The sequence below is a fragment of the Pimephales promelas genome, chromosome 14, assembly GCF_988280905.1.
Source record: "Pimephales promelas chromosome 14, fPimPro1.hap1.1, whole genome shotgun sequence".
Lineage (NCBI taxonomy): Eukaryota > Metazoa > Chordata > Actinopteri > Cypriniformes > Leuciscidae > Pimephales > Pimephales promelas.
In genome coordinates, this window is record NC_142782.1 from 27,158,827 (window position 1) to 27,177,289 (window position 18,463).

At 37.3% G+C, this 18,463-nt stretch overlaps 1 protein-coding gene across 1 annotated transcript; it reads left to right on the forward strand.

Annotated features, from left to right (window-relative positions):
- Window positions 1-935: 935 nt before the first annotated feature.
- Window positions 936-13,036, forward strand: rnf11b (ring finger protein 11b). Its single transcript, XM_039675648.2, has 3 exons — window positions 936-1,490; window positions 10,788-10,957; window positions 12,344-13,036. Exons 1-3 carry the CDS (start codon window positions 1,368-1,370, stop codon window positions 12,513-12,515), a joined length of 465 nt encoding a protein of 154 aa, XP_039531582.1. The 5' UTR covers window positions 936-1,367; the 3' UTR covers window positions 12,516-13,036.
- Window positions 13,037-18,463: the final 5,427 nt, after the last annotated feature.

Genomic DNA, 18,463 nt, shown 5'->3' on the forward strand with positions numbered 1-18,463 from the left:
CACACAACACAAAAAGAGATGTATGGGAGAGTGAGCCTCAGTCACTTTCATTGTATGGAGAGAAAAATGCAATACTATACACGTGTATATGACCTAAATAATGTTTAATTGTTAAAGGGATAGTTCACTCGAAAATGAAATAACCACTCATTTACACTAGGTATTTCATGTAAATTCATATTGTTGAATATGCTGTATGATTTTATTTTTCGCTAGAGCACAACAGGAGATCCGCAGTATGTATTTTAATCTTATTTTATCTTTGCTGCTGACTTTTGATTATCAAATTCAACCATAATAGTCAAAAATCGCTTAAGACAAAAATCACATAAAATAAGTAAACTTTTTTTTTTTGTATAAAGATATTTTTTTATATATCTTTTTTATTTAAAAAATAAAATAAAAGCCTGAAGAGGCTGCTTCCCAAATCACATACTCTCAAGTAACGTTAGGTAATATGTTTGAATATGCAATTAATTCGCAATCGCTAAAAAAGTATGTTCTGTATTGGATGTGTGGAGTATGAATGAATGTAATTCGGACTTGCTACATTCGCTTTGTTGCCATTATCATATAACCTACCATTAACGAATTGCTTTTAAAGTAACTTTCCCCCTTACTATTTATTTCAACCGTTTACTACCAATGCAAGTGAATAGTGAAGGGAATATCTTGTTTGTTTGTTTGTTTGTTTTGTTCCACGACAAAAATAAAGGCATGCATTTTCACTACAATATGAGGTTAAGTAATAATGACAGCATTTTTTATTTCGAGTGAAATATGCCTTTAAAGCGGCCTAATGCGGTCAAGTTTACAGGCTTTAAAACCCCTTGTTGTTGGTGTTCTAAGGCGACAATATGATTGGGTGACGAATAACCACTAATAACCTCCTCACCAAAGAAGAACCCCGCTGATTGGTCCATACAGCTTGGAGGCGGAACTTAAAGTGACTGCCTGAAAGGCAACATTGCCTGAGTCGCCATTGAGAGCGAGCGCATATTTGATATTGTAGAAATTATTCGTTGTAGGCTAACCAGTGTTTACGGTTGAGACGAAGAGAAAAGGACAACACTACATAACACGGGTTTAGGGCAAATATACGTATTTGACAGGGTTAAACTGTGTGTGTTTGTAAAAGCATCGTTTCATATCCGTGTATAACACTTTTTTCCAGGGTTCTTTGTGTGTCGACAATGGTTTGTTTTTCTCCGTCAGGATCTCTAATGGTGATCGGATCATTTTAAATGAATGATAGACGTTTAGTCGTTCTGTTTAAAAGGACAGAAGTCTGGTTCGAGTGATTAAGGGCGCACGGGAAGAGATAGGCAGGATTTCAACATTTAGATAACAAGGAGTTTGGAAAGGAGATGGGGAATTGTCTGAAATCTCCCACTTCGGATGATATCTCCTTGCTCCACGAATCACAGTCAGACAGGGCCAGTTTCGGTGACGCCAACGATCCGGATCAGGAACCACCACCTCCATATCAGGTAAGCTTATGAAAAACCTTTGGAATAAACAAAGAAACTTTCCTTTCGGCTCGCACCTTTCTCATGCACGCTCCTGCTTTTTAATATAAAAATTCACACTGCTGTACTGATAACGTGAAATATAAAATGCACTCTAATATATTGATATGTTATCTATGTAACACCAGCCTGCAGCGGGAGCTCCATCTGTTTAATTTCGCTCTAGACAGTGTGCCATACTAAATCCTCTTTGTTCGACATAAACTTGGCCTACAATTCCCGTCAGAGCGTCCAAACAGATGTACAGCCTGTCATTTCATCTTTACTGCTGCCTCCGTGGCGTGTTGATTCACCAGCGCCAGCTTTATTGCGACAAAGTAACAATTCTAATTGTGACGCTCTTTGTTTGTAATTGTGACGTCATTGCGATGTTGTTCTCCCGGGTAGTGTTCCTCAACCCATTTGTATCATTTTTTTAGTGGCCCACTCAAAATTATAAAAAATAAATAATCTATAAGCAGTTTTATATGCATTTTAACTGAAATCTTGCCACATACCCTTGTTGTACACACACCCCTGGTTTGGGTCTCTCTGTACTAGGGCAACCTAGCTGATTTCTCTGCAAACTTCCATAGGGGCTGCAAGATGGATTAAAATATTTCAAATAAGATAATGAGTCAGCCAACATTGTTCTGCATTGAGTCAAAAGGGTTGGGAACCATTGTTTTGGGGGGGGGGTTTCCACATTGAAATCAGTTCAAGTCATGAGATCATGCCGTTTAAAATAATGTCATGTTTCATATTACTTAGTTTAAATGGAATGCATTCATCACATGTCAACACGTTTTAACTTCTATGGGAACTGGGTTTGACTGGATGTCTTTGTGAAGGGCGATGCAAGGCACATTGACTAATAATCGTGTAAACACTGCCATATAAGCAAACATTTGATGTACTGTGTGTTTTTTAAGAAGGTTTATAATGTTTGTGCATTAACCTGAGCAGATGTCTGAGCTCTGTTGTATTTTAGTCAGTTTTCACCCTGTGGTGGCTGTTACATCCTCTTTGTTGTGTATTGATCTTATCTGTTGTACAAAAAATACCAATATTGTGCTTCCCCATTAGCAAATCGCCATCAACCCATCAGGTCCTCAACTATTGCGATATAACCGTTATAAATCTTCTTATGCAAAACCTTCCTCCAGAGGTTTAGAACTTCCTCTCCAATCTTGGTTTCAATTTTGGCTGGATTATCTAGATGATGATTGGCACAGAGTGGAAGCAACTAGCCAATGAAAGCAGAAGGTGGGACGTTTTGTGCTGTGCTCCTTGCGCTTTTCAGCTATACTAACAGCGTTCTACCACATAGTCGTCTATAAGTTGTCTGGGCCAGGAGATTGACTCAGAGAACCAGAGTTTATAAAGTAACTTGTACACACAGGTTTATAAAACATTTCTAGGTAGTGTTTACATGTACAATGATTGCAGAAGAGTTATCAGACCTGTTTTCTTACAGTTTCCACTTGCATCTCACACCCTTAAAATGAACATTCTTTATTGGCACTTATGGTTTCATGAAGAACCTTTAACATCCATAAAACCTTTCCACTGCACAAGTGAAAAATGTTCTTTGGATTATTCAAAATAATAATAACATAACTGTCAAACCTCTTTTTGACATTTTTTTTAAGTGTAGACTTCTAGTGATTATCTCTTCCAGTGGCTGCTGCTTTATTTTCTGCGATAATTATTTATAATATATGCACTCCATACAATGAACTCATATGTTATATGGGGAGAAAATATAGCATCCATTTTTTTCGTCATCTCCAGAGCTGAAATGCAAACTTAAAAGGGTAAATGTGCCACTAATATCTTGTGTTACTGGGCTGTGTCTTTCAAGAAGACGCACCTTTCTGCTGAACACCAGCAAAAACCATGCTCGGCTTTCTGTTTTGTGAAGTTATTGAGTCTCTTGGGTGCAAGATCAGACAAGGGTGTGAAAAAAAGAGCAAAAGAAGACAGCGCTGTGCTGAATTCACCCAGCGTTTGTTAACGCCGCTGCTGCTCAGTGCAATATTCCGATGGCACGCTTCGGCCTATTGTCGGAATGCTGGACAGACAGGAGGTCTGTTTGCACAGCCCCCTTGAGAACCCAAATCATTCCCAATCTCAGCACATTTTTGCGTCGCCTGCCAAGAATGCTTGACGTTTTTTCCCTCAGAGTCTCAGGCAGGGAGCTAGAATTGGCTGCCTATGCTCTCGAGTATGTACAGAATCTGTTCTGCTTATTTTTTTAAGCTATAAAGGGTTCTTAAGTGTGCAGTAGTAAATGGTTTTAAATGCCATTTTAAAGGCCTCATTCATAAGCCTTCAAAACTTGCAAGAATACTTGCACAAACACAGCGAAGCCATCCAAGTCGTGATATGCTAGATAGATAGTTGACCCAAAAATTTAAATTTTATCATAATTTTTTCACCTTTGTGTCGTTCCAAACCTGTATGACTTCCGATATAATATTTTAACTTGTTTTATCCACACAATGAAAGGCATTAGGGTCTGAAATAACATTGGACCCAAGTAACTTTAATTGTATGGACAAAAAACACAGAGATATTTCAAAATAACTGGTCTGGTCCACAGAAGAAAGTAAGTCATAAAGGTTTGAAATGGTATGCGGTTGAATAAATAATGACAGAGCTTTCATTTTCATGGTGAACTTTAAGGTTTCTCTCATTATATGCCACATTAACTGTGTGCAGAAAAAGAGAACTATGTGTTTGAAGTCAGAAAATGAAGCGACAATGTTAGCACAGATTAGCAATATTGTTTTTTTTTTTTTAAGCTGGTCTAACAATTCATATTTGCACTCTAGAAGATTTAGTACATTTACATTTTACAATATCATACTTTATTTTATGCATGGAAAAAAATTAAATGCCTTCGTTTCAAAGTAGTATCAAAACTTTGGACCCCATTGAACGTCAAAGAATATACATATATATGCTTTTGGAAGACGTTTCTAATGCTCACCAGGTCAGCTTTCATTTGATAATATAATGGAAAATTGAAATATTCCAATATAAATATTATTTCAAACATTATATAAACATTTCTTATAATTATCAATGTTGAAAACGTCTATGCTGCTTAATTTTTTGAGTAATCTGAGTTCATATTATTTTTAACATTTATAAATTGTCTTTACTCTCACTTTTGATTTCAATTTCTCTTAATCGATTAAGTATATTTATTTAGATTTTCCATTAAACATTTCCATTTGGGTTTTCTTTAGCAGTTGATATCTTATCAAAGCTCTCATGGTTCCTGGCTTTCTTTAGCTGCTGTGTTAAGAAGCATTAGCACAATTGTGTAAGGAGCTCAGTAGAGTTAGCCTAGTTTCACACCCTCTGTCTCAGACAGAGACTAACCCGATGAGAAAGGCTCTATTTCAGAATAACAGCTGGATCCACTCTGGTCTGTGTGACTGAACAGTAAATACGGTTTACAAACTAAAGCTAACCTGTTGGTGTTTTGGTGCGTCTGATTGAAACGGGAACTAGTGAACCTGAGGGAGTGATGAAGAGACATGTAAAATGAGGTCTTCCTGGTAGTTTGGAAAGCAGCTGACCACATTTGCTGACTCATGCGTGTGGGGCTTGACATGGTGAGATAAGCACGTCTGTGAGGGAGAAAGACTATGCAGGAGCCAACTGGAGAAATCATGGAGATTTCCTTTAGCCTAAAAAGTGTTGTGGTTTTTACACTGCTCGCTCACTCATCAATTGATTCTCTGTTTATCATGCTGTAGCATGAGCTAGCCAGATGCTTTCTCTGCCCTCTGACATGGCTCACGTCACATAGCAGCCTGACAGATCATCTGAAGTGGACATCCAAAGTCCTTACCCTCACTTTACCTCTCTCACTTGGCACACACTTTTTTTTTTAAAGCTATGGACTCTTTGGGCCCTGTATCTTTCAGATAATCCTTCATAAACATTTCCACCATGATGCATTGTGTTTAATAGCATGATGTGTAAATTATATCATGTTGGAAATAACATTTGAAACATAATTTTTTTGGGATAAAATGGCAGACTGTTTTGTCTTGCAAAGTCTAATTTTGTAGTTAGCATTATATGCATCTTAAATACGATAAAATGTTTTCACACTTTTGCAGAATTGATTGACAGTAAAAATATTGTTCATTAGTGGTATTTAAATATTATTATTATTTTTTAATATTGCAGTCTCTGGACTGATATATTTGTCTCCTGGGTAACTAATTACACTATCTTTTGAAAAAATGTGAGCCAAAAATTGTTAGAAATTATACACAGTCATAATGTGTGTAACAAAAGTTAAATAATATTATAATAACATTTTATATATATATATATATAGGGTCTGTAGGATTTATCAGTGTATGGATCAAATGTTTAGTTCGAACCTGCAACCTTTCAGTTGCTCAGGTCTTTACCACTACACTGGCTACTCACACCAATTATGCTCAAACAAAAAAAACAAACTCCTATTAAGCTTGTGTGAGAAAAGACAGAATGACAGTAGGAGAGATTTAGCATGGTTGATATACTCATTTCTTATTAAAGAAGTATTTGTTTAAAGGTGTTGATTTTCAGTGTGGGGAAACCCATGCAGTGTACACGAGATCCAGGGGGCGGAGTTGGTCCAGATCTAAAGGGTGGAGATGGGTAGGATTAGGGGTGGGGTTAGGGATCAGGAGGTGGAGATGGGTAGGGTTAGGGATCAGGGGGTAGAGATGGTTAGGATTAGGGGTGGGGTTAGGGATCAAGAGGCGGAGATGGGTGGGGTAAGGGTTCAGGAGGCAGAGATGGGTGGGGTTAGGGATCAGGGGGTGGAGCTGGGTGTTTAGGGGTGGGGTTAGTGATGAGGGGACGGAGATGTGTAGGATTAGGGGTGGGGTTAGGGATCAGGGGCATACATGTGTAGGATTAGGGGTGGGGTTAGGGATCAGCGGTGTAGATGAGTAGGATTAGGGATGGGGTTAGGGATCAGGGGGCGGAGATGGGTAGGATTAGGGGTGGGGTTAGGGATCAGGGGGTGGAGATGGGTAGGATCAGGGGTGGAGATGGGCAGGATCAGGGGTGGGGTTAGGGATCGGGGGTGGAGGTGGGTAGAATCAGGGGTGGGGTTAGGGATCGGGGGTAGAGATGGGTAGGATTAGGGGTAGGGTTGGGGATCATGGGGTAGAGATGGGTAGGTTTAGGTATATGTAAGGTGGGAGGAGTTGGATCTAGATCCAACTCCTCCCCCTGGATTTCGTGTTCTGGAGTGAGGACCTTTTTGCAAAGTGTGAAGAAACGGGCCTGCAGCTTTTTAAGTGTCAGAGACTAAATATTTAACAATTTAGTGACCTGAATCTGTGTAACTTAACACACAGCACACTTTAAATAAATGCAAAACATCCATTTTATGAGAATCTTGTGATTTGCAAATAGAAAACAACACTTTACTTAGGATTCACCAGGAACTTATTTAGCTAGTGTACTGTATACACAAGTAGTTGTAATGTTTTCCCTGTAACCAAATTCCCCTCAGTCTGGCACTGCTGAAATTGTGTCTGAGTACTTGTGTATCTAAACAGTGTGTGTGGTCTGAAACAGTGTGTGTGGTCTGTTTATACATGCGCACACACACACACACACGCACCGATATAAATATAAAATTTGTGTATGTGTTTATATACGTGTGTATGTATAAAATGTATTTGTGTATATACCTGTACATGTGTGTGTGTGGTGAGTGTGTTCTTGTTTGGTAACGGAGACCTGATTTTGTGCTGAGCTGGTACAGACCATTTCTGCACCGCTGACTTAGTTGCACACAAACAGCTGTTTGTTTAACCTTCCTGTGCTCAGATAAGCGTCCACCTCCTCGACCCACTCACTGCTAAGAAAAGGCAAACGGTGTGTGAGACAGAAAAAGAAAGAGTTGATTACCCCGGAGTGCAAAGCAGGTGCTGAGAAAATTCTCTTTCCATAACACATTTGGTATGTTAACATGCAAATAAAGTTTGATTTCAGCCTGATTTAAAATTTGAATGCTATACACAACACTCCGTTTTGTGTGAAGTTGGGCTATCCATCAATCGATTTAACCTTTATTAGTAATGTATTTAAAGATATATGCCCCTTTACAGCTTCAGTAGCTACTTTGTCAGCTTATGTGTAGCTTGGGAAGCTAATGTTAAATGTAGTAGTGTTGGAGATGCTAAAGTTGCTCCTCAAGTCTGTCTTGTGTGGTTGTGTGTCTGGTTGAGTCATGCTAGCCTGTAGCCTTATTTTGGGATGATCGAGGGATATTTATGCACAGGAATGTGAAGCACAGATGTCTTCACTTCTATGTTTGTTGTGAAAGCACATATCGGCCATTGATTTGATTTCTAAAGAAAAGTCAGTACTCTGTAGATGACGATGTTATCAGGAATATTGGTTGTTTTACTAGTTTACGGTTTTGTTGTGTTATCTCTTGGGATTTAGAGGCAATGGAAGCATACAATACAGTGAAGGTATGGGTTGTTTTGTCTAGTCCAGGGAGGGAGTGGTGCTTTTTAGGCTTTATTGGAACAGACTTCGAGAAAGTGAGCAGAAAAACGGCCGCTGGATGTCTGTTCCAGTAATGAGGGAGGGCCGGATACTCCACAACATGCTTTGTTTAGCACCAAAGCCTACCAGACCAAGCCGAATTCCCCGTCCGCCAGCTCTCGTTTTTTTTCCACCTCACTCCCTTCATCTCTTTGTCTCGGTCTGTCTGTTTCTTTGAACCAATCAAATGATTCTCTTACACTCGCGGTGTTGGGGTGCCTGATGATTGTTTGTGTTATTCTCAAACAAGCAATTTAACGGTGTTGTGTCTAGTTCTGTACACTTGATGACTGAAATATGACGTGTCCAAATCAACATTTTCATAACATGGTGCCTACTACAATACATCTTACTGGTAAATGTTTAAAAGTAGTGTCGAATAGTCCCTCACTGCTTATGATTCCCTTTATCTTATGCGTTAGATTGTGATGAATTTCTTTTTCTTGTTAATGTTGTTTTATTGATATAATAACAAGGCTTGTTAGGCTGCATTTACACAGCAAAGCCTTTCCCACAAATCTTATGTTTTGTCATCATTTGATTTATTTTTTTAGTTCCCAAAATAGTTTTTATGCTGATGAGATCAGATCAACATTAGCAACAATATTATTTTACCATTTATTTAGGATTTAAAATAACATGCATTTTATACTGTGCAGTCATCGACTATAGAGTTTCAGAGACTGTCAGAGAAGACGACACTGTCGTTGTCAGAACGATCATGTTTCGGTTCTGCTTCCAGACACACACACACCTTAATTGCCTGATCACTGAATGATGATCGCTATGTTGATCGCTACACTGAGTATGTGTATGTGCCTCACAAACATTCTTTCTATTTGGTTAAGTCTTTAGAAAGAAGTTTGTTTTTCAAGTTGGCAGTGTAACCTGTCCGTCATGTGATTGTAGGACTCGATATGGCCACCGTGTGACCTGATTTGTCAAGAGAGCGCTGAACCTGATCTCAAAGCTCACCTTTAATCTGATCTGAAGTCAGAATTGCACTACGTCATGGTTGCTTTTCGCAGCAGCACCTCCCAGTCCTCAGGCCTGGTTTCTACAGAATCTCTCACTCCTGCTTATGGGTATTACTCCCCAGTGTGGAAACATGCCCTAATTTTGATTAATCACTATCGTGGTGCATATATGCATGTGGGTTGGAGGTTTATAATGTAAGGAAGGAAGTAATAAATATCTGCCATGTGTTATTACCCATAGAGGAATATCTACAGATTTGGCCGTGTGTGGATGTTCTGAGTCGAAGCAGCACGGATGGTTTTTGTTGATCCCAAGACTGCAAGCTCACAGATTGTGAAACCTTCAGTGCAATAACCATCAACACCACCATTCACAAATCAACAGTCATTTATGAGGCTAATTTATTGTAGGGTTTTAAAGGGAGACGTTATTTGAACTCCAGGGTAAAATCGTTGACACCTGAAACAATATATTCATGTCCCCTCTTGGGTCTAGTGGTAATTTAATGTTATATTGCTGTAATGGAGATTAGATACAGTTGCGCTCAAGTACATACCTCTCGTTTTTTTTCATTAGTTTACATACCCTTTGTGTAATTTTTAAAAAGATATTTCACATTTAAAAAAAAAAAAAAAAAATATATATATATATATATATATATCATGGCGGTGCTAAAAGTTTGCAATATTTTTGTAAAAAAAAGTATTTAAAGAGTAACTAAACACTTAACCAACTTTTTATAGTTAATGATCTGTAAGAATGGATCTTTATTAATACCAGTCATTGATTCGAGTAACTTTTTTGACATTTGTTTATTAAGTGTTCTATTTCTACAATATATGGTGCAAAAACGTCTTAGTGCTGCCCTCTTCAGGTTAAACGGTGGCTACTGCAGTTGAATTTTCCTATTGGATGTTCCGCACTTCGTGACGTACGCAGGTTTCATCTCACCACGCGAGCTACGCCCTTGGCAGTATAAAAACCATACTTGTGTCGTCAAAACCACTGTAGTGAGTCAGGAATTGGAATTGTGAGTATTGAAAACGATCAGGATAGAGTGTTTTAGCATCTATTTCGTCCCCTCTATCTCCGCTGGGGTCAGCCCACTTTTTCAGCATTTTCAAATATTGCCAGTGGGTGGAGTCAGGCTCTGACCAGGGGTTTAGTTACCCTTTAAGCTTATGAAGTGTGTCACACTAAATTAAGACAGAATATTGTATATAATAATCAAAGTTTTGCTGTTTTAAAATAAATAAGCTTGTGTTTTTTATAATGTGTAGTTAATAATCTGAAACATCAACCTGTTCTACTCTTTAATTGCAGTTTTTCAGCAGAGCTTAAACATAGTCTCCCAAAACAGCTTTGACTAGTGAATGCTGAGCAGGCACCTGTCTCAATGGGAGCTATTGTTCACATCTCTCTCTTTATAAGTACCCTTTGGACTCGATAAGGTCCCATTTGGGCCTCTCACAGCACAATGGTGCAAAAAGAGAGAGATCGCCCCCTAGTGGAGCTTTGCTTGCATGTGCCTCAAGTATTAAGATGCTTACTCATAACTGTATTTAACATTGTATTGCTGGTTAGTCAGTTCTGGACAAGTCATATGCATAATATTGAGTGGTATAAAAGTGGCTAAAGATCTCAAACCCTACGAAACAGTGATTCATAACATTTCACCATTGTGTTGACCACATACTATATGTGTGTTTTCAGGAGCAGATCCATGTGCCGGTGTATCACCCCACTCCCAGTCAGGCCCGTCTGGCGACCCAACTGACTGAAGAGGAGCAGGTGCGGATCGCTCAAAGGATCGGTCTCATTCAGCATCTTCCTAAAGGTGTCTATGATCCTGGCAGTGACGGCACCGAGAAGAAGATTCGAGAGTGAGTGATGATGTTGTGTATCTGAGAAAGCGCCTTTTTTTTTCAGTTGAGCTCAAAACCCTGAAGTGAGGGGAAAGGAATCAAGTTAAGCTGAAATTTGCTGTGATTAGGACTACATGTTAAATTTATGAGGCGATTTAAAACGGTTTTATTCCTACATTTATAATACATTTGACAATTTTGATATTTCATTCTCTTTTGCACGATTTCTGTAGACTGCTCGGAGTAAGAGCAACAGCATGGGTCTTCCTTATCAGTAAATGATGGAGACGCTGTAACTGCCGACTGGGACTTTTAACTCAACTATTCATTTGCAGACTTTATACGGTGGGATTTAATTCCCATTAAAGTTCAACGAATATAAAATATCAAAGATACAAGCAAGCACTGGGATAAAGTTGTCTAAATATGTTTTCCTAACCCAGCTTATTATGCTGAAACCTCTATAAGTTAGCCATTCATAATCTAAAGCCTTCCAAATATCTCTGTGACTGTATTGCTCATTGTTTGAACGCCACAACTAAGCTGACAGAAACTTTAGCTCAACCAATAGGGCAAGTTTAAAATGCGATTGTTGTCTGACAGTTAAAATTAAATTCAGTTAAAACATTCTATCGTTATTTATACAATGAAACCGCAATAACAATGAATGCACAGTGTTTCCAAAGGAAAACTCTATTTATCGGCTTTAATCTTTTGACTGCTAACTTTCTAGCAGAACTAAATGGGCAATTTCTTTTATATATATATATATTAAAGACATTAATATTTCTATTTAGCAGGGATGGAATAAATTGTGCAAAAGTGGCAGTAAAGACCTTTATTATGTGACCAAATATTTAAAACAAATGCCGTTTTTTTTCTCTTCATCAAAGAATCCTGTGAAAAATATTTCCACAAAAATATAAAGCGGTACAACTGATTTCAACATTAATAATAAATGTTTCCCGAGCAGCAAATCTGCATATTAAAATGATTTCTGAAGGATCATGTGACACTGAAGACTGGAGTAATTGCATTTTAAAATATATTAAGATAGAAAAGTTACTCGTAATAATATTTCAGAATAGTACTGTTTTCACTGTATTTTTTTTATCAAACAAATGCAGTCTCGGTAAGCATAAAGAGACTTCTTTTAAAACTTCTGAACCGTAGTGTATATACTGTATGTGTAATGCTTTATTTTAAGCGAAACCAAACAACCTGAATCTGGCTTTCAAGATTTAAAAAAATAATTAAATTTCTGTCATTCCCATTTTAATATCTTGCAGGGTGTGTCTAACTTTTTAAATTCTACGCTACGCCCAGCCTGTGGAAATGCTGTACCCTTTGTTGTCCAGCATATCGCGGTGTGTGTTGACACGCTCTCTCTCTCTCTCTGCGCAGGTGTGTGATCTGCATGATGGACTTTGTGTACGGAGACCCCATTCGGTTCCTCCCCTGCATGCACATCTACCACCTGGACTGCATAGACGACTGGCTGATGAGGTCCTTCACGTGTCCCTCCTGTATGGAGCCTGTAGATGCTGCCTTGCTCTCGTCCTACGAAACTAACTGACTACTGCCTGCACTGATCCCCGCCCTACGCGCACACACACACAGCCCTGGAGTCCTGTCCTCACACAGCCCCTTTGCATAAAGAGACAACCGTTGCACTCGACTGGGGCGTGGAAAGGCGTGCCTGTGGCATCTTGGGAAGAAGGAGGACCTGCTAGGCCACAGTGATAATTATTTAACCCCTCCTGCATTGTCCTGCTGGACAGGGAAATTTGCAGGAGCCCTTTTGCACCCTGACGACTTCATCACGAGATTTCTTTTTGTCTCTTGTAGACAACACCCAGACAAGCCGGTCATGCGCCATTCCACCGTAGCAACATTTACACTGGAAGGAGACGAACCTTCGAGAAACGTACTGGAGGACTCTTAAAAACACATCTTCAACGTTCAATCTCTATTTATTTCTTTCTTTCTCAGTGTCTGTTTCCATAAAGGGCTTGTTTGGTTTCTGCCGAAGCTGCAGTGGAGCAAAACAAATGGCGTTGCACTTACAGATGCAAAGTAAAAAAAAAAAAAAAGTTTCCTCATGATTTTTGCACTTTTGACTCAAAGCCCAATTGTACACACACACACATGCACATACCTTGTGCACACAGGAATCATCCCATGCAACTTTTATTTAACCACATGCTATAGCTTTTGAGTTTGTATGTTTGTTTACTGGTTTTAAACTACTCGATGAACACTTCAGCTGCCCAGTTTGTGTTGAGAAATTATAATTTCTCTGAATTGGTTGTAAGCACCAAATCTGAATGGATTTGGGCAATTAATTAAGTATAAAAATAACATCTTATATAAAACCGGCATTATTTAAAATGTCAAAATAGTGCTGGCTGATCTCACCATGTTGGTCAAGCTGTTTTGTGAATCATGCTTTTTTTTTTTTTTTTACATTGTTTTAAAATCATCATTACTGTTATTGTAGTAACAACTGAAAAACTGTATTTACAGACAAAAAACACTGAAGTCATCAAAAGTCTGAAGGTGGCTATGAGGTCAGCCTCATGATTAATGCAATATAGACCATGTGACTCACAAAAGTACATTTATGAGTTTGTGAAACCGCTTGATAATGAATTTCACCTTCATTTCTGATGCACTTGTGTTTTGTTAACTTTATTGTACATAGTGCAATGATATATATAAATGATATATATATATATATATATATTTTAGTGACTTTTATTTGAATTCTCAGTACCAGATACTTTAAAAAAAAGTCTTTGTCATCATAAGGGACTCATAAGCCTTAAAAAAAGAAACATTTGAATCTTTCATGGATTCAGCTAAGCAAATAGCGAGTGTTTTTCCCTTTTTTTTGTTGTTGTGGGAAAAATTTCTTTCCCATAGACTTCAAATACTTGGCATTAATTTGCGTTTTTTTTTTTTTTTTTTTTTTGTGGAATACTAGACAACGGGCAGAGGATGATCACACCCAAAGCTGGGATGTGCATGAATAGCTGTTTGATGTTTATTCGAAATGAAAGATGGTGTGTGTTTGGTGAAATTACGTCCAGCCCTCTCTCGCTCTGTCTATGACTATTAAAAAAAAGCACAAGAGAGAATAAAAATCAAGTCTCTATTTTTCTTAACTCTCAATTTTTTTTTTTTTTTTATAAAGACAAAGCAATTAGAGTAATTAGAAATGAGAACTGGCTGTGGGTAATATACCCATTAAATCTGTCCCCTTAATCAAAACAGAAAAAAGTTCTGGTGGTTAGTGGCTGCTATTGAAGTGAAGATTTGTTTTTTTCCTCGTGTTTGAACTCATGCCTTGTGTGGAGTGACTGTAATTGTGTAGTTAATGAAGGTGGAGGAAATATTCTTCATAGAAAAATCCATTGACCTGTTTTTGCACAGTACTTTTAGTTTTAGTTTTTGTCTTCTCTTTTTTTTCCCCGGTCTCTCCACACAACGTGGAGCTCCATTGCCTTAGACCAGACTAGCAGGAGGCTTTTGGCTGGACGTCCTGGGCTGACGGGGGCTCTACACCAGCATCAGGAGGACGGAGTGATGATGATGATGATTGAGCATTTGGACGTAATAAACTGCGTCCACAGACACTTTTTGCTCCTGAGAGACGTCATCAATGCAATGCCATACATGAAACTGATTATCCATGATGTGCTGGGAGCACATGGACATTATCTGTGATCTGTTTGTATGTGACAAGTGTGTGTAAGGCTGTGAGAGTCTCCCGTTTGTCTGTGAATATATATATATATATATATATATATATATATATACATAAACATGTATATATAAAATTATGCATCTTCTATGTACTACAGGCAAATAATAAATAGAATTTATGCTATGAAATGGTCTGCTTGTGTTTATTGTTTTCTTTGAGTATCAATTTTCATTAGAAATATAATTGAAAACATTGTATAGCCTAATGGTTAACAGATCATTAAGTGGCATGTATCCATATAGTTAGAATGTAGTGAAACTACACACACACACATGTTTATTAAAATGAACGAATATTTTTTTCGTGTCATTTGGTTCATTCAACGAACAAAATGAACGAATTGACTCAGAAAGAGATTCGTTCATTTTGATGAAGGAGTTCGAACAGGAGAGTCACGAACGCGCATCACAGAACAAAGCAAGGCGACCATTTGAGCTTATAAAACTTAAACTTCGTTTCTTTTTTAAAAAAAATGAGCGATCGTTTCGCTTGATAAGACCCCTATTCATCGTCTGGAATCGTTTAAAGCCCTTTGAACAGTTTGCAGTTTGCACTGAAAGTGTCTTTTGGACCTTGAACCGTTTGGTTACCGGTAAAGTGCATTATATGGAGAAAAATCCTGGAACGTTTTCATCAAAAACCTTAATTTCTTTTGGACTGAAGAAAGAATGACATGGATATCTTGGATGACATGGGGGTGAGTAAATTATCAGCAAAAGTTTTTTTTTAAAGTGAACTACTCTTTGCGTTTTCCTTGGCTCACACACGTAGGCCTATTCTTGCCACTGTAGCCTATATTCATGATTATTATTAATTAAAGTCATATGAATCGATACCTCCTCTTTAAATTATTATTTTTTTTGTAAAATGTAAAATGATGTCACTACCTAATGAAATTATACTGAATTTCTGCTCATAAAAAGGGGTAAAAAAAAAACGTTTTCGTTTTTTTTCTGCAGTAGCATTTGTACGTCACGAGAGGACGCTATAACTGTCATTTCGAAGCACATGAACTGCTGAGTCACTTTTGTTATATGCATAGACTGTAAAAAATATGCTATAGGCCTACCCAGCTATTTCCACTTAAATTTAAGAACTCGATTATTAAATTAAAGGTTGGTCATAACTAAAAGAACGTGCAAAAATGTCATTGTTATAGCCGTTTTGTTTAGAGCTTGTTTTCTTATGTGAGCTTATTTTCCAGTGTTATTCTGTAAATATATATTTAGTAGGCCTACAGTAGGCTACCATTAATCAGTTAGGTATGGGTGTGTTTGTAAAGTGAAATTTGTATGAGAGGATTTCTTTTGTAATAATACACATTTGCCAAGAAAAAAACTGCATTGGTCTAAAAGGGCATAGGGAAGACGGGCCTATACACTTGTCACACTTTTTTACTCCAGCGAATATGTCCAAGTGAAGTTTTGTTTTCAGTTTCTGTATTGGATCATACACTAAAATCTTGGCTGCAAAAACAAAACAATAAAAAAAATATTTAACACGTGCATACATTGTTATTGCCAATAAAAAAAGACACTTCATTAAACGTTAGCTCACACCAGCCTATATGTGCGGCAAATCACAAAGTGATCCTGCTTTGTTTTGACGTTGATTTGAGAAGAATATATCTTATTTAAATGTTAAATATTACATTTAAATCTAAATATTAGCCTAAATAAATGTTCTTTTTTTTTAAAATATAAATATACCTGGAAATATAAATATATATAGGCCTATATATATTGCCTATTTTCAAAAAGCATTTCAATTACTGACTAACACAAGTTACTCAATTTACAAAGGTGGCAACCTGGCCTGACCTGATCTGAAAGGCCCTTTGAAAATTTCTCTCCTATGGATTTACATGCATATGTAAATATATGTAAATATGTACATATTTGTTTAATATCTGCTACTCAGAAATATAGTTTGCATAGAGGCTCTGAAACCTGCAAGTGACATAAAAACTCATTAGGTGCAGTTTTAAAAAAAAGTCTATCTATCTATCTATCTATCTATCTATCTATCTATCTATCTATCTATCTATCTATCTATCTATCTATCTATCTATCTATCTATCTATCTATCTATCTATCTATCTATCTATCTATCTATCTATCATATTGTGCGTCATATTTCCACTATCCATCATACTGTGTTACAACCCCCAGTGCCTGTGCAGAAAGTGGAAGGAAGCTGCACGTGAATTGAGTTCATTTTTCATGAAAACGGAAAGCAAAATACACAGTAAATGGATTTTTCATAGAAATGGAAAGCAAAATGCACAGTGGTGAGTGGTACTTCCCAAAGTCTTATAAAAGTGGATCTGTTGACTGGCCAATGCCTAACCACCATAGGGCTTTTGGACGTATTGTATCACCCCTTCTGTGCAAAGAGGGTTTTCAAGTGGCTCTCCACCTGGCGGCTGCTCACAAGCTCTTGTAACACTCATAAATTACAAAGTAGCAAATTTGTTATATTGCCCACAAAATCAGTGATGCTCTGGCTGTAAAGCAACGGGTGTTTTATTCAGTACTCTGCATTAACTTTCAAACATCAAGAAAGACAAACTGGTCGCTTTTTTATATTATTATTATTTGCATTAATTTGAAAACTGTTTTTAAAAAAGCCCTGCAGTTGAAAAGCAATTACCCCATGCACATACATAAACTATTACATGATATTGATGAAAAACATGACATAAATACATATGCAAAAAAATAATGCATTTTGGATCAATAGAATGACAAAAAAGGGTTTGTGTAAGTTGAAAGATTTTGTCATTCGGTGACCTCACTGGGACAGAACAAAATATTGCAGTTGAGCAATTAAACAGACACTGTAAAAAAAAAATCAGACACCGGCCGGGGTAAACAGTTTGTGAAATGCAGATGAAAGGTCTGCCACACGATGCCCTCTCATGTCTCCATTTGGTTCAAATGGAACTGACCTCATAGCAGGGCGACTTAAATAACAATAATGAAAAATAAAAATAAGTCACTAAAAAATTGTGACCCAAAATAATATTCAATGAAGAGTAAAGGATCTGTTTACACAGACCTTCATGCAATAAGAATCAACCCTAATGCAAATCATTTTTACTTTTAATTAAAATAATATAAAGGCCACTCCTAAAATATTCTCCAGTATAGAAAAAATATATTTTGCATTGATCACTTCTACATTACTGTAAGACCACTTAGGAAACTGCATTTAACTGTTAACTATCAGCTCCATCAAAGGTCAGAGCCCTCTATACACTTTCAAGAGAAAATATAGTTTTGTTCTCAGCAGGTACAATCTAAATACAATATATCAAATTTATCACAAGTAAGCTAGGATGGATGCAAAAAATACAAATGAAATAGATGGTCATATAATCTGTTTCATCTCTCGACATGACTGAGAATGCAAGGGTCAACATTTTTTGCTTTCAGTAGCCTACCTGACGTGTCAAAATCTTCAGTAAAATCTTGCTTGCTATACATTCAACATGTTACATATTGATTCTAAGTTATTGTTTTGATTTACTCACACATAAAGCTTTCTTTTTAAATTGTTAACCATACCATGATTGCTAAACTGACCATAAACATGCCCAAACACGTCTAGATGTTTTGCACATTATAATAAGTTATTTAATTTACCTATTTCATCGTTGACGGTCGATATAAACCCATGCTGAGAGCTGAATAATTGTCATAAATGTAATTCATTCGATTCGAGGAATAAAGCATCGTGCGTTTCAATAAGAT

Bases quoted from the DNA above. Each gene is read 5' to 3' on its own strand.
- rnf11b (XM_039675648.2), top strand. From the start codon at position 1,368: ATGGGGAATTGTCTGAAATCTCCCACTTCGGATGATATCTCCTTGCTC. The intron at 1,491-10,787 runs GTAAGCTTATGA...GTGTGTTTTCAG, and splicing joins AACCACCACCTCCATATCAG to GAGCAGATCCATGTGCCGGT. The intron at 10,958-12,343 runs GTGAGTGATGAT...CTCTCTGCGCAG, and splicing joins ACCGAGAAGAAGATTCGAGA to GTGTGTGATCTGCATGATGG.